This window comes from Patella vulgata, chromosome 4 (genome assembly GCF_932274485.2).
Source record: "Patella vulgata chromosome 4, xgPatVulg1.2, whole genome shotgun sequence".
Classification (NCBI taxonomy): Eukaryota; Metazoa; Mollusca; class Gastropoda; family Patellidae; genus Patella; species Patella vulgata.
The window spans coordinates 74,513,738-74,536,332 of record NC_065882.2 but is presented as its reverse complement, the minus strand read 5'-3'; the positions used below and the strand labels follow the sequence as shown (position 1 = coordinate 74,536,332).

Sequence of the window (22,595 nt, the reverse complement as noted above, 5' to 3'; positions counted from 1 at the left end):
AACAAGGGCACGTAACCTATCTTTTACTCAAAAGTGTCTGGATCTTATGGACGACTCTTGGAACCAGTTTTCAGTCTATTATTTATACATGATTAATGGTCATAGCTTATTAAGTACAACATGATCGTTTATTTAGTGACTATAATTGTGTGAAACTGATTTGAGGCTTGGCATATATATAAATATTGTGGCGTAATTGTCGAGATATATGGAGATATTTATTTATGGTGGGTCACCCTATCAATGTAGCTTCTGCCACATGCAAACTCTCTCAAATATAATTCTCTGTTATATCTCTTAATGTGAACATATAGCATTTTGGTTGCTTGGAATAGAAACTATGACACTTAAATCAATTTCGGAACTAATGATGTAAAGTGCACACGTTAAAACCCTATTTATCAAATTTTCAGTATACTTAAAATCCAGAATAATAAAACTTCCCTGAAATTGACATAATCCAAATAAAAACGGATGACAAAACCAATATTTTGGGGAAGGATTCCATAAACTAAGAAGATAACTTATGGATTGATGATGTTTATAGTTTGCTTCCACAATACTAATATTGGGGACAAGGGCCTCGAAGGCCTATCAAATGCAGTTTAAATTTATTGAGAAAATCCTATAGAAAATCCAGATTATATATAGAAAATCCAACTTAAAATTCTATAGAAAATCCAGTTTTAAATTCTATAGAAAATCCAGTTTAAAAATAAAATAGAAAATTAAGATTAAGAACTCCAGATTATATATAGAAAATAAAATGTATATAGAAAATCCAGTTCTAAAATTCTATAGAAAATCCAGTTCTAAAATTCTATAGAAAATGCAGATTAGAATTCTATAGAAAATCCAGTTTAAAAATAAAATAGAAAATTATGATTAAAAATTCCAGATTATATAGAATCCAGATTATATAGAAATCCAATAGAAATATATATAATAATGTGGTGGGAATCTAAAAAGAGAAAGCAAAGCTAAAATAAATGGTGTAAAAGAATCCTGTATATAGATCTATATAATAAGCAGACAGAAATAAAATGTATAAAATATATATTTTTAGAAGGACAAAACGTCATTGACTTGGGTGAAACATGAAAGTGTAAACATTTGATTAACTTTGTTGTATCCATTTTAAACCTAGATAAATATTCCATTTACATATGTTATATTTCGAAGAGCAGAACAAGAAATAATTTTGTATTTTTTTTTGTCAACTCCACAAAAGAAATATGATTAGCAACAAAACTGTTTCTGTCTATCTTAATCCTAAAGCCTGTCCCATTACATATCAAATATAATACTGGTCCATTCAATTTAACACTTTATTTTGACTCAAGTCAAAGAGATTCTTCTCCTTTAAAATGGATACGAAAATGAAAATATACATAAAAAAAGTGCAAAAGAAAGTTCACTCTCTAAAATCTATGCACCTGCCTTTAAATCATAAATTTACTCAAGATCCACCAACAGAATCCTAATAGGGAACTGTTTGAAGACCTTTTGAAAAACACAATCGAATTTCATTAATAACAAAATAATGTTTGATTTAATTTTCAGAATTTATCTATTTGCAGAAATCTATCTACGGACAGTGTAAGAATTACAGTTTGGCTCCAATGAAGGACATAACTTTCCAAGTTGTCAACCAGTTAGTCTAGGCTCACAGTGAGCACAGCTATTCACAAAACATTTTTGGCTACTGCTTCTAATTTATTTTAATAGATGTTAGAGAAATGTAATATAACAATATTTTATGGCACGTCAGCACAAGATGTTAGAGAGTGAACAGTGAAATATAGAACACTAAACCTACCATGCGGTTCGCTAGATTTTAGAGTTTGCCAAGTGCGATAACTAGAAGAGAGTGGATATGGAAAACTGGGCTTACTACCTCCTGTGGTGCCATGTGGATTGTATGATTTCGCATCCTCTATTTCTAAGGTCCAGCGACCATTAGGGTCTTCACCCCAAAAATGAACTGATAAAAATGGCCAATTTTTAAATTCTCCCTCTTGTCTATCATTTGGTCGTTTTGGTAATAATTTAGATTTGGTACCACTCGGAGACGTTATGTAGATGATGACGTCACCACGACGTTTATGAGTTAACGCTATGATCACTTGAACATGTTCAAGGAATTTAACACCATTTGCCATACCATCACATGCTTGTGTGACAATGGAATCAATATAGGTTGTACCATCTAAATGTCTGAAAGAAAAATATGAAAAATATGGAACTATACTTCTCTTCTAGTCACTTAGCTTATCAATGACAAAAAAAAATCCATCATGCATAAAATTGTGATGAATAATTTTCGAGAAATAATAATTTTGATTTACACGATCTTTTATATGTATGTTGGCAATACACACGAAACCATTGCAAAGAAAATCAGATAAATAATTTGTTAGATATTAAATTTTTATTTTAAGATTTCCAAAAGTCCAAAAATTTGTTTGAAAATAAAGCCATTTGTAGGTAAATCAAATCAAACAAGCTAACAGTGTGAGGCTGGTAAAAGTAAATCTATCCAGCGGAGAATGTTCATGATCAAATTTTACCAAGGTATTAATGTAATTAAACTATACACTAAGTTTTACCACTCTCAGGCAATTAGAAACCAAGTCATCAATGTTCCAAAGTGTTGAGAAATCAAATTGCTAGCTTCAGCGGAAAATGTTATCATCGACCTTAGTCATGACATTCCCCTAATGTACATCTACTCCAAGTTTGAACATTCTAACTCAATTTGAAGCAGAGTTATTGTGTTCCTAAAGGTATGAAGGACAGACACACAAGAAGTATTTGAGCACAAACCCTATGGATATACGACGCTAGAGTTTAGAGTTTGCCAAGTGCGATAACTAGAAGAGAGTGGATATGGAAAACTGGACTTAATACCTCCTGTGGTGCCATGTGGATTATAAACACAATATTGTTATATACAATAAGACCATTTCAAAATGCCATCCTTTCTTTGAAAGATGTGGGGACAAGATATTATTATTTACAACAAGATGAAAGAACACATTCTAATAGTTACCTGCTTTCTCTGATAGCCATGGGAACAAAATATTATTATTTTACTAAAAGACGAACAAACACATTCTAAGATATTATTTTACAAAAAACCGAATGGACCCATTTTAATAGTCTCTGCTTTATCTGAAAGACAGGGGACAATCAGTATAAAATATTTTACTTACACATTATTAACATTAGAATTGACTTCACATATATGTTGTTCGGGAATATTCGTCCATACTTCTGCTAAATCAACCATTGCAGACGCATCCATTAAACCATAACCATATCGTAAACTTACTGTTAAAAAAATACACAAATTCATCATATAGGGCAGTGATTCTCAACCAGTGTGCAGCAAGATCTTCTTAAGTGTGACTCAAAATTTTGAACGGCACAATAAAAAAATTCGAAACACTGCAATAAAGTAAGTTCATAGCTGTGTTTGTCTTTATTTAGTTTAAGTCATTCTTATGTGTCCATGACTAGTCTGCATCTATGGCTGTATGCCGTATATGACTTGCAAATTTCAAATATTTTTCATATATATATAGCCAGGAGTGTCGCTATTTTTTCATGTGTTCCATGGTGTGTCGTTGGCAAAAAAAGGTTGCGAACCACTGATATAGAGTGTATGCTTATTTGACTTCCCACTGAGCTCACGAGAGGGCGCTAGCTATTTTAAGTTTGTGTATCTGTTATAATTTTGTACCTGAAGTTTTTGTCGCATAGTATATCTGCAATGTAGTCTTTTTGAAATTTTCCGTAAACCCAGAATCCCTCTTTAACCCACTTTCACTTAAATAATATGAGGACTAAAAAAGTCAGCTGGCTACTTCTACAGGTAATAAAATGTGTCTCATCAAAAAAAATAGGAACGATTTCATCGGGGCAGCACTTGACTAGTAATATTTTAATATGTATAATTAAATTACAGATGTGACGTCTACCTTTGCCATTTCCAGGTCAATTGTAAATTGGTGGAAATATTGGACTCGCATGATGTTTTCGTTGAAATGCGTTTGCAGGATAGTGTCTGTATTGTTTAATGGTCTTGAGCAAGACATTGCAATATATATTGAAACAACACTCTGGCTAGTGCCCTTGTGTGCAGTAGCTATACATTATTTAATGTGTCGCTCTTGACCACTACCACAATACATACTCTTAGTTTTATAACAGATACACCCCACTTGTCAGACCTTCAAATTTTGTTTTTTCTTCACATTTGAATGATTAGACGGAACCAAACCAAATCAAATAATAATTCCAAACATTATTTCTAGGTAAGCCATTGCTTTGCATGTTTGTTTTTCACATTAAAACAAGAGTGATAAGTTATTTATTTCTCATCTTTAATACACACCTTTTCTTCCTAAAGCATTTGTCATCCACTGACCATCAACCATAGGAACAGGATTCGCACTTAGTAATGTTATATATTGTACATCACGCCATGTTAATGAAGGACTGCAAATAGAACATTCAATGATAAGCAGGATTTTTATAATATAAGAAGAATTGTAAGAATTAACAAGGGTATATATCTATATATATATATATATATATCAGGTCATTAATACACATTCTCCATTAATCAATACATTATATAGATAGTACTGGATAACCTGTAATAACCTGGGAAAAATTTACTTCATAGCACACTATATGGTGTATGCCCATCTTCATTAGCCCAGTCGGTGCATTGTGATTATAGTTAAACATCTGTCAAAGAACTATGATTTTTAAAAGGACAGTTATCAAGAACTATGATTTTTTGAAGCATTGTTATCAAGAAGGATAATAATCAAAAACTGTGATTTTCAAATGGACAGTTATAAAGAAATACGATTTTCAAAAGGATGGTTATCAACGAATATAATTTCCACAAAAATATATATATATCAAGAACTAAGATTTCAGAAGGATGGTTATTAACAACTATGATTTTCAGAAAGATAATTATTGTTGATTAAAGAACTTACTTGGCTTCTAGAACTAAAGCTACAACACCAGCAGCTAGAGGTGCAGAAGCTGAAGTACCTGTATGTGTTTGAGTACATCTACCACGTAAATCAACTGTTATCTACAAATATACACAGTATACAATGTCAACAAGCAGAAATACTAATAATTCTCTATCGACAATACAGCTCTGTTCAATTAATGTTGCTGATGTTATACAGGACCTGATCACTACAACTCAGATATCGTGTAATTGTTCTGTTTTAGCAGGAGCCTCTGTATTTAATGTTTAGTTTCACGATACCAAAGTTGAGTGTGTTATATGCCAATTGCCATTTAATTTAAAAGACACAATTGATTCATCAGGAAATACATTCAAATGCTATATTTTGATTCTGTCACCTTTTGCCTGAATAGTGAGTCCCATCTTCATTTCAACAGATGGTGCAGAAAAGTAGGAAGCTAAAAACCATTTCATTTCTAAAATGTGTGGGTGTAGAAGTACAACCTCACCGTATACTTTTACGCAAGATCTAAAATATCAGAGTAAATGCCTCTAGGGCTGACAAGGAGTACAAATATTGTCAATAACCCTAACCCTAACAATTGGAATTTGTAATGTAGGCAGATGTGCCAGATTATGGACACAATTCTCCTTCTTAGAACTCTGCTGATACCCATAGCAAAGAAAACAACATTGTGTTAGTCTCAAATGATCAAAGTATTGTATTGACGAGACGTTAAACCACATTCCTTATCTTTTCTTTTAAATCTGGTCTAATTCCCATTCGTATTCTCATCTTGAGAACAGACCTTTTGTCACCAGAATCAGAAAATCATGACTGAAAGAAGCTGCAGTGACTCGGTGAAAAAGACCTTCGATCGCTAACCTGGTGGTCCCATGTTCAATCCCAGTGTTGGCCAAGAATGTTATCAGGATTTTCAGGCGTAGTTCCTCATTGTCAGTAGTGAAGGATGGAGGGCCTGGCAAAGGTTGGCATGCACGTAAAAAAAAAAAAACCCTTGACAGTGCCTCCCTTGGGAAAAATTTGCTTCATAGCACACTATATGGTGTACGGTATGCCCGTCTTCATTAGCCCAGTCGGTGAAGAACACGACTGAAACTTGACGAAGCTCGCTGGAAATGAAGGGGTTGTTTTAGATATAGTTAAACTCTATTATTAAAGATAATACATACTATTTGTTTCTCGTTATAGGAACCACTGCTGTATGTAGTTGCTAAAGTTGATGAACATTCCTCTAAATACCAGGGTTTCTGTCCACGTTCTGATGTGCTACTTATTGATAGAGTATAAACACTGTTGGTATAACCGTCACAATTACACGAGTCTTGGGCATTACCACCATTTCCAGACGCCCAAACATAGATAGAACCTTTTTTATTTCTTCCCTGTAAATATAAATCGTAAAAATATCAGTTTTTTGTCAGTGGTGCAGAATGAATGGCCTGGCATGTGGTGCAGGATGGATGGACTGGCAAGTGTTGCAGGATGGATGGATTATCAAGTGGTGCAGGATGGATGGACTGGCAAGTGGTGCTGGATGGATGGACTGGCAAGTGGTGCTGGATGGATGGACTATCAAGTGGAGCAGGATGGATGGCTTGGCAAGTGGTGCATGATGGATGGCTTGGTGCTCGATGGATAGCCTGGACACTCATTATCAAAATTAATCAGCCAGCTTGAAACTGGACACAGGTACAAATTAGATGATTTTTGGTGATTTTAAATGATTTTTACGAATTTTTAAACAAAGATTTAATATTAAACGAATGTGAAAGAAATTAGTGCTAGATACACAAGATTAAATGATAACTGGATTATAGTGTGGGTTTTAATTCGGCCCTTCCCTCATAGCACACTGCATACCCGTCTTTCATTAGTCAGTTGGTACACAATAGGAAGATGTTAAACCCCATTTCATCCTATTTTCACACCAAGAAAGAGAGAGAGAAATGGGGTTCAACTTCCACTCGACATAAATTATGTCATTTCGGGACTAACATATGGTTCAATTTTATTTCAATAATTCGCATGCACATAGGGGTCTTTAGCAGTGGGAGGAAACCGGAGGACCTGGAGAAAACCCACGAGGTTGGACAGGCGACCCTACTTCTTGTCACGTACAAACGGTAACAGGCGACCCTACTCCTTGTCACGTACAATCGGGGAATTGACACCAAGCCAGTTGATAAAGCGTGCACATGCTAATCATCCGGCCATGCAACCAAAAAAGAGTAGAAGATTGAGTAAATACTCGTAGAAGGAGAATGGGTGATAATATCAGTAAATACTGGGATAATTCTCACCAATGTTATTCCATCAATAAAAGCTTTTTTAGCTAGTGGACCAGGACCATCTACAACTCTACCATCATCATCTGGTCCCCAACTAGCGGAATAAATATCTATATGAGATCTGTTAAAACTTAATGAAGCAGCTTCTACAGCATCGTAGACTTCACCATCTAACATACGAACACCTGAAATCATAAATTACAGTCAATGAAAACGGTTATGTAACTCAAGACATTCTTTATACAATAGGCAAAATAACTCAGTATAATCTTCATACTGGTACCTTTATACAATAGGGGAGTCATAGTGGCTCGTTGAGTAAGGCACTGGCTCGCTAACATCGAGATCCCAGGCTCGTTCCAGGTATTGTCCAAGAAAGTTCCTCTGGCACAGTTTTCATGATTCCCCGATTTTCAATAATGGGGTAAAGGATTATCATCCAGTGGATAATAAAGACTACACTAATACTTGTAATAGGAAACTGGCATTTGTCAAAAAAATTACTTCCCACTACTACAGACTTTGATTGCATCAGACAATATCAATTCTACAATTCTGAGTGTAATGGGAAGTGAACAAGTAAATTTGATCAAGTTCTTTTGAAGTTGTGAAGTTTTTCAAGTGGTCCAATGAAAGTAAAACCAAAAATTGACTATGTTTTTGGGGGGAAGACTTTAACACCAGCATCTATCTTTAAACCAAATTTCTCACAATTATCATTTTTAATAATTTTTTTTAAATTGGTGTAAGTCTCATTTCCAACTTTCTTGAGATACCAGACTAAGAACATGTAACGGTGTGGTGCCAAAAATTGGCATTAATTCTTAGGTACTTCATTCTTTTTCCAACCATAAAACTGTGTTTTCTATGAAATGTTAAACTTGGGATAGAATAAATTTACTGAGTATACGCTGATCAATAATAGAAATACCACAAAGATCTTTTTCATTTCAGCTGAAACCTGAATAGGTCTGTAGTTCTGAAACTTTGAATCTCATTTTGTTGGAAATGACATCTGTATATAGTCTGATTCTCAGGTAGAGATTTAGGTGTTGTTGAGTTTATTATAAAGTTTCATACCTCCTATTCTGGAATGAGGAGCAATACCAACACCACATACTGTATTATTAGCTACAGCTGATACTTCACCAGCACATCGGGTACCATGTCTATAAATACAAACAAGTTATTACAGTAAAATATAAACTGCTTACAATTACAGTAAAATATAAACAACGCTTACAAATATAGTTAAATCTAAACAATGTTTACAATTACAGTAAAATATAAACAACGTTTACAATTACAGTAAAATACAAACAATCTTTACAATTACAGTAAAACATAAACAATGTTTACAATTACAGTAAAATACAAACAATGTTTACAATTACAGTAAAATACAAACAATGTTTACAATTAAAGTAAAATGTAAACAATGTTTACAATTATAGTAAAATGTAAACAAAATTTACAATGACAGTAAAATATAAACAATGCTTACAATTACAGTAAAACAATGTTTACAAATATAAAATTATTGTTATAGTGAACTATTAACAATGTTTACAATGACAGTAAAACATAAACAATGTTTACATACTACATAATTATTTTATAGTGAAATATTAACAGCGTTAACAAGGTCATTTTGGGACTAAATCATGGTACATTTATATTTCAATAATTTGTTGGCACTACATGGTTCTTTAGAAGGCGCAGGGATGGGGTGGGTTGGGGTGGGTTTTTGTGGGGGTGTGGGGACCAGAATGTCCTGAGAAAAACCTACAGCATTAGGCAGACAGTCCTACTCATGGTACATACAGCATACAAATGAAATGTGGGATTGAATCCATTACTTGAGTAGATAACAGATCATTTGGAGCCGAGCCGAGCCGAGCTGAGCCAAGCCACCCAACTCTACCCTTAACACCCCAAAACCTGTCTACTCAGACAGTTTAGATAGTAAAGTCTAAAACAGAATAATACATTCACACCACAAAATGATCAATATTCAAACCATCAACTGCAAGATGTCATTTCAACTGTTCAATGCTGAAATTACCACCATTTTAATTGTAAACACATCAATATTCATGTTTTACAACAGCTAAACCCTCTGAGTCTGACCAATCAACTTGTAATCAACATAGCTAATATAACTATCACCTTGGATCAGTAGTCACAATACAATATTCGGACCAACATAATAACCTGATGGTTTATATGCATATGTGATTTGACGTGTTTACTGGACTATAAAACATTGGGTTTGCTCGAAATACGTTAGATATTGATGTTCTATGGATAGACACTGAAAGCTTAAATGTAGACAGTGACTTTATTCAAAGGAATCCAAAGGCAACATGTACGTATGACAACTTTTGGCTATCGTTTGTTTGAAGTAACGAATGCTAGAAGGTGGAAATCGTTGCCTCCATATATACAGCCATGTTTTAAAACTTTATATCTAAGTTATTAAATCCAGCAAATAGAAAAACAGTAAATAAACAGACTTCTGTGAACAGTTCTGCCCTCGTATAATGTGTAGTGATTTATCGGCCAGAAGGCTTCATCAGTTGGGGATTATCCCCCAGTCTTAAATTTTAATGGAAAATAATTAACCTCTCCTACTCTCTGGTTTATATAAATTCAAACATATCAGAAACATATTGATATTGGTTACGTCCATAATAAGAATAAGATGCCAGTCTTAAAACATGATTAATTTTTTTAAGTTATTTTCTTGTGAAAAAAAAATACTGTAACAATTGTAATGTCTCACCTATTTTCATCTGTGGGATCATATCTTGGCATTGGATCATTATCATGACTATTGACATCGTAACTTGCATATGGATCCTGAAAGAAAACAGAAATAGGCTTTAAGACGAGCACACATGGGATACTATAGTAGGTACTGTGACCTCGACCCTCCACCTCATATTGGACATTACACATGGCTGGCTGTTGCACAGACATTTAGACATATTATACATAAATAAAAGCAGTTTGATTGGTCCAAGATTTGAAAGGTTTCATATCCTTCACGTTGAAACGTCTTAATTAGTACATATTTGATAAGAAGGCAAAATGCGGTCATCTCTATTTAGGGTGATCATGGTATAGCCCATACATGAGAATGATGATCATAAAATGGCGAGCGTATATTTACAGTTGGTCAGCTTGTGTAGTGCTGCTATAAATGTCGAAAGTAAAAGGGAAACAGCCCCTGGCATCTCATGTAAGTAAGTTCATATTTGTTAATCACGGTTACAATACTTTGGAATCAGGGCATCATCATTTTGATGACGATGTGATTCATGTGATAAGTTAGCACAAACATGTTCATCATCCTAAAATGGAGAGTGTATGATTATACTGAACAGTCAATGTCATGCTGCTATAACCTTGGTTTCTTATGTGCTTGCAATCCATATTGCAATTGCATTTTGAATGATCATGTGACTGACACCATGTGCATGATCGTAAAATGGAGTGTGTATGATCATACTGTTCAACTAGAGTAGTGTTACTATAATAACTATGACCAGTCTATCCAATCAGTTAACACTCTCTGTACCTGACATTTCCAGTTAAGTACATAATTAAAATTGTTATTTTCTGGCTTTCACATAAATGTAGCGTGTCAATATTTTCTTTCCACTGAGAAAGAAGGCCCAAGGGGTATTCCAACTGATCTGCCTTGTCTGATAAAATTGGAATGGGACTAATGCTGCCCATTCGGGAGAAAGAGAGAAATGGGTTTTGTCGGAATGAAATATAGTTCAATTTCATTTTATCTTTCGCTTGCACGTAGGGGTCTTTAGCAGTGGGACCAGGTGACCCTACTCCTTGTCACATACAAGTGCTGCCCTTTATTGATTGTGGGGTGCAGGGTCGGGGGGAAGAACAGAAGGGGCTGGTGTGTCTTATGATGTTATAATACTTTATTTATCTTACATAATTTTCTTTTAAATCTGGATGTGTCCTTTCAATACCATCATCTAAAATAGATATTACAACATCACGTCCACTATAACCTTTCTTCCATGCTGGTATTACGTTCATATCATAACCACCTTTACCACCTCCATGCTATAAATAAAATCAAATCAAAAAATATATTCAGCAATATTCACAACCATAGCACTCAAGTGTAATTGGAAATCATTTCTCACAATGAACCCCATAATTATTGTCATCCAACACACTGTCCAAGTCTTATAATTGCTTTAAAAGAAAAAAAACAAAACAGATATGAATCAATAATATGGAATGTGTTTCACCTTGACGGAGAATCAATTCAATTTCTAGATCTTAATTAAATAATTTTGCTTTAGTTAAAGATACATTATGTAAGATTTATATAAAGAGCTATCCATTCTTGCTATAACAGTTTGAAAATAGATAATGTAAAATGAATAATTTGAAAATTTCATTCAAATTAATTACTCTATATTGCGAGCGAAGATATTAGCCTTTGAAGTTTTGACAAGACGTGTGCAATAATTTCAACCACCGTACTGGTTGTTCGAAGCTAAGTCTCGCTCCTCCATTTTTAGCTTAAATCAAAATATGGCTGAACTGTTCTAATCTATTTAATATCGGAAAAATCCGATGCCATCGAGAGTTGATTATGGCATGAATAAGTTAATTAATGTCCAGTTAATAATTTAGATAACATTTCAGGCCTAAAGAAAGACCTGCAATAGGCAGATTTAGCTCTTGTATAATGTATGTTTAAAGTTTCAAAATTAAAATATCTGAAATCAAAACTTTTAAAAAGAACTACATGTACCAAGAAAATTAGTCTCACCCATGTCTTTGCACTCAAAGGTTGTCGCATAATTTTTTCTTTTGTCAGAAATGAAAACATTTACAATACACTAAAAATCTGATTACGAGCAACAACCCATTTGGCTTCTAGTTCTGCCCTATACTAATGTTTAGTATACAAAACATTTAATATCAAGGGCCATAACTCTGGCAATCGTGGACAATCAATAGGCTTCTTCATATCATGACCTTAAATACTGTGTATAAATATAAAGTCAATCAGGCATGAATCTTAGCCTCTAGGACGTACACAAAATTTGTCCAAGTAATCAAGGGCCATAACTCTTGCAGTAATTATTTGAAATTGTTTGTGTCATGACCTTAGACTCTTAGATACGGAGTATCAATTTAAAGTAAATCAGATTTCAACTTTAACCTCTAGAGTGTCCACAAGATTTTTTAAAGTAATCAAGGGTCATAACTCTGACAGTAATTATCGAAAATCTTCCTTTTGCAACCATAAACACTGTGTATTAATTTGAAGTCAATCAGATATTGACTTTAGTCGCAAAAGAGTCCACAAGCAACTGTATGTGGGCATATAAAGCTATAAACTAATAAATAAAATTGTTTTATGCCCATAACTTTTAAGAAATATGGTAATGTGAAAATGTGAAAAAAATGACAAAATGATTACAGTTTGAACCCTACCTCAGATCCATTCTCTGAAAGCAAGTAGTGCTAAACTTATAAAATGAAATGGGGTTTAATGACCTACTTTTGTGCACCAACTGGACTAATTAAGACTGACATAAGCCAAACAGTGAGCTATTAGGGAAATTTTGCCTGGACAGTGGCACTATGGACTTTCAAAGTCCAACTGTTTAAGGTACATGTAGTGTCATGAGCACGCCAGTGTGTACATAGGACCACGCTTTTTGTCCCATCTGAATGACTAGGATTAGGAAACTAAACGAGAATATCTTAAGCTACTTATTTTCAGGAAATATTCTGATTGATATGGTGCAAGAAATGACGGAATGACAAATTTTGAATTCTATATCCCAGATCATAAATTGCATATATATAATAGAGAGAGAGAGAGAAATGGGGTTTGACGTCCACTCGACACAAACTAGGTCATTTCGGGAATAACACACGGTTCAATTTTATTTCAACAATTTGCATGCGCATAGGGGTCTTTATCAGTGGGAGGAAACTGGAGGACCCGGAGAAAAACCAAGAGGTTGGGAAGGTGACCCTACGACCCTACTCCTTGTCACGTACAACCGGGGTATCGAAACCACGCCAGTTGACTGAATGACAGACCTTATGATACAGCGCGCACATGCTAACCATTCGGCCATCCAACCCCCAAATTGCATATGATGATGACATGACCAAATTTTGAACTCTATACCCCAAAATATTAAATGAGTCCACCAAATACTTACAGTGTGAGTTACACAGAAACTTTTGTTAGTGTAAGATATTTCATTCACACTAAATAAACGGGAGATAATGTCAAGGAAGAATGATCAATCATATTCACTAGAGATATCAACAAGACAATCAATGGCGTGTCTGTATGTCAGATTGACATACATAGATAGATAGATATATATATATGACTGTCAATTGCAGATTCTATCATTCGCACCTAATCATGTGTAGACCTAAGAGATATATGAAGCAATCAGTGGATGGTGTTTATTTTTTCACTGAATCTATTCAGACTGTTTCCCAGTTTATTAATCTTCTAGGGAAAGTAATTCAAGGCAGAGAGAGAGACGATGATTGCCTGCCAGATTAAATATTAATGGCATACAGAGACTTTAAGAAAATAAGAATATAATCATTTTCAAATAACCCTTTTTAATTCACACAAGGTACAATTTTATTGATACACAATTACTGATACTCTCATCTTTATCAAGCAAATGATAATTCATTTAGAAAAAAACAAAGAACTTAATTCCTACTTTAGATTCATGCACTGTTCAAGAGTATCCAACAAACATTTGAAAACCACTATATGCATAATATGTCATTCAAACAGATTTTATTTTTTTGGTAAGATATTTTATTCATTATAAATATGAGTACAGTGTACAACCAAAATGTCTATGTCAGACCCCTACCCATACGTTTTGTTTGATCATTTATATGTAAACTATAAACGCTCTCTAATCTTGCTACTGTTGTTATTATACCGGCTTAATATTTAACTTCAAAGCTCTATTATTTTATTTGACTCGATCTTCAGACATGATATTATCAGATAAAAATCCTTTGTGACAAAAGAATAAACTTTCTTTACTAAATTAAGGAAACAATATAATCCTAATTTTTCAGACTACCATTTGTCATTCAAATTTTTTTTGTTTTTTGATTTCTAAAAGAAAATTGTATTTTCAACAGTAGCCACATACAATTAGCAAAACTTTATTGATCATATAAAATGAGCGAGATGGATACCATCTGATGGGGTTTAATGTCCACTTAACACAAACTGTGTCATTTTAGGACTAACGTATGGTTCAATTTTATTCCAATAATTTGTTGAGCGGACACCGGACGACACAAAGAAAACCTGTGAGGTTGGACAGGCAACCGTACTACATGGGATCAAAACCATGCCACTTGATTCAATGACTGATCTCATGGTCTAAAACACATTTGGTAGACCACTTAATAACGAATGAATGAATAAATGAATGGCACAGGGTTTAACGTCCTACTGTTCTGCTCTGACCGGGCTAATGAAGATGGGTATACGCTATACTGTGCTGAGGGAAATTTTCTCTGGAAACTCATAACAAATCCCAGTTGCCAAGGGGATCTTTTACATGCATACCAATGTTTACACAGGACTTTTTTGTCCCATCCAAAGAACTAGACAATTGTCCTTGTCAGCCCCTTTGTCCTGCACCACTGACATGGGGAAACCACGCCGGAAAATCCTGAGCGAACCCAAGGACCTCCAGACTAGCGAGCCAGTGTCTTACTCACTTAGCGACCAGTACAGATGAATTATGTTCTTTGGGATTGGGTTATATGTGGGATAATTATCAAAACTTAACTAAATTGGATTATATTATTTTTAAAAATAGAATATTTGATGTCTTTAAACAACAATGCTATAAATCTATATGTACATCTCCTAAAGGTATGTTATATCAGCATCTCATATCTACCTTTGAACTTCAATATTATCTTTCGAAACCTTTAAATTGTAATTATATCACATATATCTCTAGAATAAGACTATCTGCACATTGTTTACACATCGAATCTGGCCGTTTTAAAAATACACCCCGTCAAGCCAGAGTCTGCAACCTTTGTAAATCAAATGATATTGAAGACGAATGCCACCATATTGTAATTTGTCCTGTATTCTCCGATCTTCGTTAAAAATATATAAAGAATTATTATATTCGAAATCCTAGTGTTCATAAATTGACTCAACTACTAAGTGTTCATAATATTAAAGAATTAAATAATCTTGCATTATTTTTATATTACTGTAATAAAAGAAGGAATAATTTATTGAATGTTGCACATTAAAATTTCTCAAGTCGCCTGCTCCCCATACTATACATATGTAAAATTTTGTACATAACCTGATTTGTTTACTTATTGTGTAAAATATTTATGTATTTATATTGTATGTGTCTATCTGATGAGTCGTATGACTCAAAGAAATAAAAAAAAAAAAAGAAGTAGACCACTTAATTATATAAATCCAATCAGTATTCAACCTGGAGGGAGTGGAAGGATAAATATTTACACCGTAATTATCTGTCAAATCTTTCATGAAAACAAATAAATATGATCTTATAAAATAACTCATTGAGCAATAATCGATGGGTTTGATTTACAAGATCACAGTAGAATCATGTATAAATACAGCATAATATTTTTTAGGTATAAATCAAATTCTTCACATGTATTCAGAAACAGCTCAATGTTCAATCAGTCGATTCTATTTAAAGGTTCGCATTGGAGAGAGAGAGAGAGAGAGAGAGAGAGAGGGTGTTTAAGTCCATTCTACCCAATCTATAATTATATTTCAATAATTCACTCGGGGTTTTTAGCAGTGATAGGAGATCAGAAGACCCAGAGAAAACGCATGAGGTTGGACAGGCGACCCTAATTCTTGTCACGTACAACCAGGGACTCGAAACCACGGCAGTTGTCTCAATGACAGACCTTACAATACCATTCGGTCATCCAATCCCCCTAGGTTAGTATCTGAATGAAACACAAATATAGATCAATTCCTTCAAAAACACATGTATGCAGAATAGCTCACTGAGTAATCAATTGGCTTTACTTAAAGGGTTGCATATGAAAGAAATACAGCACAATATTGTTTAATTTTAAATCAAATCTTTAAAAGACACATATATTCAAAAATAGTTCACTGAAGCATCGATGGGTTATATTAAGATTATTAAATTGGATGTTTATTTATAGATTTATGTATACAGAACTGACTTTCCACCCACCGAACCTAAAATCCAAGTCATATTTGAAACATGTACATGTATTAAAGAACATACATTATTCATAAAACCATATTTATTATTCTACCCACAGATGTTTGTGGTGTTAATCTGTATTCAACTGTACAATGTGTTATATTTATCTGTATAAATTATTAATGTTCAGATAAATCACTTCATATTAATTCTACACTCAATAGACCAAGGTGACAAATAACAATTAAAGTTCAAACTCTTTAATAAAATTTGTCATATTTACAACCTGGTTTTAAATGTCATTAAAATTTTTGTGTGCATTAAATTTCTAGATTTATGTTTTCTTGTCAAAATATGGTGAAAGGAGAAGTTCAAGTGAAAAAGATTGCATTATGTAAAAGATTGCATTATGTAAGATTTACATAAAAAAAGAGTTTACTGGTATACATGTAGCTATAATAGTATAAAAATAGATTAGGCTGACCTTAAAAATATCTTTGTTTCACCAAACCCGACCCACAATCGAGGAGAAGAGTCGGTGGGTCGGGGTTTTTTTTCAGATTTTTTTTTTTTAAAGTCAGAGAAATCAATACAGAAAACTTATTAGCTGTACAGATTCATGAATTTTGGGTCTGACGTAAAAAGTAACGAACTTTTAAGAGCTAATTTGACAGCTTGATAATTTACCGTGCCGATTTCCGGGTGGAAACATTCGTCTTTTTTATTGGCAAACAAATCAATGACATCGGGATTTTTCGTGATGCACGACTCGCACACGATTTGCCACGAACTTGAAGTGCGAAACTCCTTCAATACGCTTTTAACGATCGTGCTGGTTGTACCTTCATTTTTCTCGAAAATGGATATTAAAAATATCGTTGTCATGTTTAAAACGACGCCCCACAGACATTGAGGCAGAATCATTTCGTGGGAATGGACATGCTTTCGTCTGCAACCATTTTTTTGAGAAGCGACACCAATGACGCTTTCGTCTTGATCAACCAGTTTCAGTAATGAATCAAACCGTAGCCATAGTAAAGTGAAATAACTCTCATGATATTTTTCAGGTTGACACACAAAATAAAATAAAAAGATCGCGGAAAAGTGCAATAAAATAATTTAAGTCAGGGGTGGTTTTAGTTAGTCGGTCGCGTTAGGCGAAACAGAGATATTTTTAAGGTCAGCCTTACAAGAAAGGAATATATTGAAAGTTATGAGTGTTTGTAGTTTTGACAAGATAGTCTTGATTGTCAACTACCACTGCTTCTATAATAAATGAAGTCTAGTCATTCAGATGGGATGAAAAGCCATGGTCCCATGCACATGTTGGGGCACACAAATTAAGAGTAGGTGTAAAATGCTGCTGCCTTGGCACAATTTCCCCTCATAGAACACTACATGGCCTATTCCCGCTTTCATTTAATTTCAAATGTCCTGAAGTTGTATTGGCAACAGATTCAATATCTCTGTGATATTACCTTGGCCCACCTTTAAGTCAAGGTTATTTATCACATGATATGAATTAATCTAATTTGACGGTGTCAGTGACAATGTACCATATAAATCAAATGGTATTTAGCCTAAAGAATTGACTGTGACGTTATTGGCTTTATTATAAGGGTTTTTTTACTTCCTGGTCGTTTTATCAACATCAAAACATATGACGTACAAGAAGGCTATGTACATAAACACCTTATAATGAACAGTTTTTATACAGATTCTAAATGGAAGTAAACTCCAAGACAAAATGAAATGGGGTTCAATGTCCTACTTTTCTGCACCAACTGGGCTGAAAGAGACAATTGAAAAGACAAAGTAATAAAAATTATTAGAAAACAACATTTTAGTTCAATTAATTGTGGTTTTGACAAAATAAAAGTCTTATCTATCTATTATGTATGAATAGGTTCAATAACCAGATGAGATGTTATTTTTTTTTTTTCAAACAGAATATTATAAAAGTTTAAAACATTTCTTTGTTCTTATTTCATGATCAAACTTCATTAATAAGTATATATGGGAGCTTCTGCAGAAAAATAACCCAATCAAGTAATTTCTACATCCTTTCCATTGTTTATCCTATTCCTCATCAACCGTCTCTAATCCTAATTCCTTCCACTGTCCTCTCTAATTTTAGGGGGCTGACAAAGCCACTGTTGATTTGCATAAAGGAGAGGTATTCCTATTGGTTAATATCAAATATGTGTACATGTATATATCATGATGAGATACAAATAGAGAGACAATGGGGTTTAATACCCATGCCATACAAACTAGATCATTTTTGGACTAACATGGTGATACTATTTATTTCAATAATTTAATTGAATGTAGGGGTCTTAATTAGCAGTATGAAACCAGAGGATCCAGAGAAAACCTAAGCCCTAGCAGTTAGGGACGATAAGTTATAAGACTCCGGCTAAACCCACATTTACTTTCTATTAATGTACAAACAATGAAATAGGACATGTCTCCTTTAAATGAAAGATGTATATTTAAATGTAATTAATCATACGCCTAGACAAGAGACAATGTCTGATATATCTGTACAACTTTCAATATGCTAGTTAAATTTAGCATTTGAAACCCACCTACATCATTATAAATGTTATCTGTATAAAGTACAGATGTAGACTTTTATTATTTAATATTGAGATTTGCTACAGATCAAAATGAAAGCAAAATGGGATATATAAATAGAGAGAAAAAAAGATTAAAATTAATACTAAACATCTGTCATGGATCTTAAATACATAATATATCTAGATCTCTCATATATTTTGTTTCACAAGGCTTATTAATATCATATATATGAATGTAATAACATTGATTTCTGTTTAAGTTGTATAGAAGTGATGTTTATTACATATGAAATAATACTATAGGTGTATAAATTACACAATATATAATGTTATAATATACATATCTACACCAGTAATATACCTATAGATATATCATAAGGATGTCAATACAGTCATTGGTCACTATACAATATCTAATGATTATTTACCGTATAACATCAGAATATCTATTTCTAATACTGGGATATCTATTTCTAATTAATACTGGGATACACATTTTTTAAATATAGGATTATTTATTTTTAATATATATGGGTATTTGTTTTTGAATGTACCTCTTTTTTATATAGAAATATTAGGATTCAACCCATGACAGTTTACCCAATGACAGCCCTCTGTCCTGGATCAATACAAATGCAATATTCTGTAGAAATCATTCCTCATAGGACTCAGGAGCCACCTATCAGATAGTTCCTGATATATCATAGATCATACAGAAAACTACATGGATGTCCAACGGGAATATTTTGGAAATTGCCAGGACAAGATTGACATTTATCTACAAAGAACTGAAAGTGTTGTCTTGGGTAAATGATAAAACCCAGTAACAGGATCTAAACATGCAAGATGAGAAATGTTGTCATGGTTAAACGACCCAATAAGAAAGCACCACCACCCCTAGGAACAGGATATATTATCTGTAACTAAAGTGTTGCCATGGGTAAACCATGCAATAAGAAAGCGAGCACAACCCCTGGGAACAGGAAATATTGGCTATAAGATACAATAAACCTCCCACAGACTTGCTCTCCACAAAGACCAATAGATGCAATGAGTAATAAGTGGCAATATGAATAACCTAAAGTAGAAAAACATATTTTAATTCTGAATTTTTGATGAGGACCGTAAGGGGAATCTTAAAATGTCTTTATCTGTTTTTCTTTCACAAAAAAAAATATTCATAGCCGTTAGGGGTTAAAGTTTTTCCTATTTTCAGACATTTCTCACAGTGCTATTTGGGCTATCTTTTACCATATTATATTTTAGGAATTTTAGAAGATAAGAGATGAATCATCTTTCAGATGCCATCAAATTTATGAAAGCTCCATTCAATAATGGTTCCTTGTTATTTTTTCATCTACTGCTCAACACCTACACAAACAGAAGTGCTGATTCTCTATTTCACCAAAACATTCCAAAGATATGGAAAATCTTGATAAAACTCTACATGTTCTGAATTCTAAATTCATTTCTTTTTTTTTTTATTTAAAAATATGTGAGGTCTCATTCAGTGTATAAATGGGTGCAGCTGTTCTTGCTGGTGTACGACACATTAAATATTATGTCTATTTTTTTTTCTATGCCAGATAAAACTTCATGGCTATTTTTTCAGATGCCGAACTTTTAGATTTTGGTGGGTTTTTTTTCTCTCAGGTCAAAACACATGTTGAAATTGGAATCTGGAATAGGAATTTATTTTTATTTGGTTAACTCAGGAATGTGTGTGTGGGACTAGTCTTTCAGATGACTATCGAGATGAGTCATAAATAACTGATTCACAAAAATATAAAAGTGAAAATTTTTCCGAATACATGTACATGTACATGTAGGCTACTATGTGAAAGCTGAAAAAAATCTTTGTATATATGGAAATGAACACTGGGATTTAAGTTCATTTAACATTAGATAATACCAAAACTATACAGTTATATGGGACAACAATCACTGGTTTATTATACACAAGCACGACGTTTCGATAAGTATTCTCTTATCGTTATCAAGCACAATGACATTTAGTACCGTTCGTTCGTTCCTTGTGTTTAACGTCTGCTTCCACATAAGTGATATCGCAGACAAGACATAGGAGAGCCGAAGCTGATTCCTGTTTTTTAGAATATGATTTTGCAATCTTTCCATTTGGCCTTAGGCCATGGATTTGGTTTAGTGGGAAGTTCTTCCCTTTATTTAATATAAAACATATCGTTTGGTAGATGATTACGTCTGCTTCTGGATTGGTAGATGTCATCGTTTTAGTGTTTAGGTGGAGGCCCGTCTTATCGTGGCCTCCCCTTACTCCACTATCCCACTCTCTGGGTTTGGTATCAGTTTTATTTGACATTTAGTAAACTTGAGGGTCTATATATACTATTCAAAAAAAGTAGGGGATATTTGATTTTTAAGTGTTATTAAAGTCACCTAATGAAACTGACGAAGAAACAAATGACAAAATGAAATGAAGTTCACATTCATCGATTTATTCCAAATGATCGTTAGACTAAGTAAGGCACAGACTGACCATTATAAGGGTAAAATGATACCCGGGGTCAAACAGCAAAGTTACCACAGCATCACAACCAAGTCAGTAACGGGTAAATCCTCCTCTGTTTGCCAAACAAGCATTGATCCGACGTGGCATACTCCTAATGAGACGTCTAAGGTCATTTTGGTCCAGATTGTCCCATTCCTGTTGCAACGCAGCAGCAAGTTCTTGGACATTGGCAGGACGTTGTTGACGTTGACGTAACCTCTGTCCAAGCATGTCCCAGACATGCTCGATGGGGGAGAGGTCGGGACTCAGTGCTGGCCAAGGTAATGTGGTGATGTTCTGTTGTTGGAGGTAACCTGTAACGATCCTGGCCCTGTGACATCTTGCGTTGTCATCCTGGAAGATGAAACGGCGGCCATGACGTCGTGCGAACGGCACAACATGGACTGCCAAGATGTTGTCCCGGTAGTACTGGCCTGTAACACGCCCTGCAACAACATGTAAAGCCGTTCTTCCAGCAACAGTGATGCCTCCCCACACCATAACAGAACCACCCCCAAATCGATCATGTCTGATGACGTTAACGTCTTGGAAGCGCTCGTTTCGACGACGCCACACCCTCCTACGTCTGTCCAAAAAATCAACAGTGAACCTTGACTCATCTGAAAACATCACATTGCTCCAGCGTCGATTATCCCAGTGTTGACGATCCCTACACCAACGACGTCTTGTCTGAATGTGATGATCTCTCAAACAAGGGATCACGCGAGGACGTCGGGCGCGAAGGTGACCCCTATGCAGTCGATTCCGAATCGTCTGGCCACTCACTCTCACACCAGTGTCTGTTTGAAGACGAGCGCTGATCTGATTTGCTGTGATGACACGATTTCTCAAGGCCAAGGTACGGATAAATCGATCCTGGGCTTGAGTTGTCGCCCTTGGTCGACCTG

General features: G+C 34.3%; 1 protein-coding gene across 2 annotated transcripts in view; it reads right to left on the bottom strand.

Moving 5' to 3' along the window:
• The window catches only part of LOC126819288 (furin-like protease kpc-1), a 74,159-nt gene that overhangs the window by 8,281 nt on the left and 43,283 nt on the right, over positions 1–22,595 (bottom strand). The window contains exons 4-12 of one of the 2 annotated variants that reach the window (XM_050547262.2): positions 11,279–11,413; positions 10,101–10,177; positions 8,396–8,484; positions 7,328–7,500; positions 6,197–6,409; positions 5,019–5,119; positions 4,400–4,503; positions 3,216–3,333; positions 1,820–2,217 (exon numbers count right to left, since the gene is read on the bottom strand). In XM_050547262.2, the coding sequence (XP_050403219.2) occupies positions 1,820–2,217; positions 3,216–3,333; positions 4,400–4,503; positions 5,019–5,119; positions 6,197–6,409; positions 7,328–7,500; positions 8,396–8,484; positions 10,101–10,177; positions 11,279–11,413 (1,408 nt within the window). The remainder of the gene's footprint in view (positions 1–1,819; positions 2,218–3,215; positions 3,334–4,399; positions 4,504–5,018; positions 5,120–6,196; positions 6,410–7,327; positions 7,501–8,395; positions 8,485–10,100; positions 10,178–11,278; positions 11,414–22,595) is intronic. The other variant, XM_050547263.2, reaches the window with a different exon arrangement.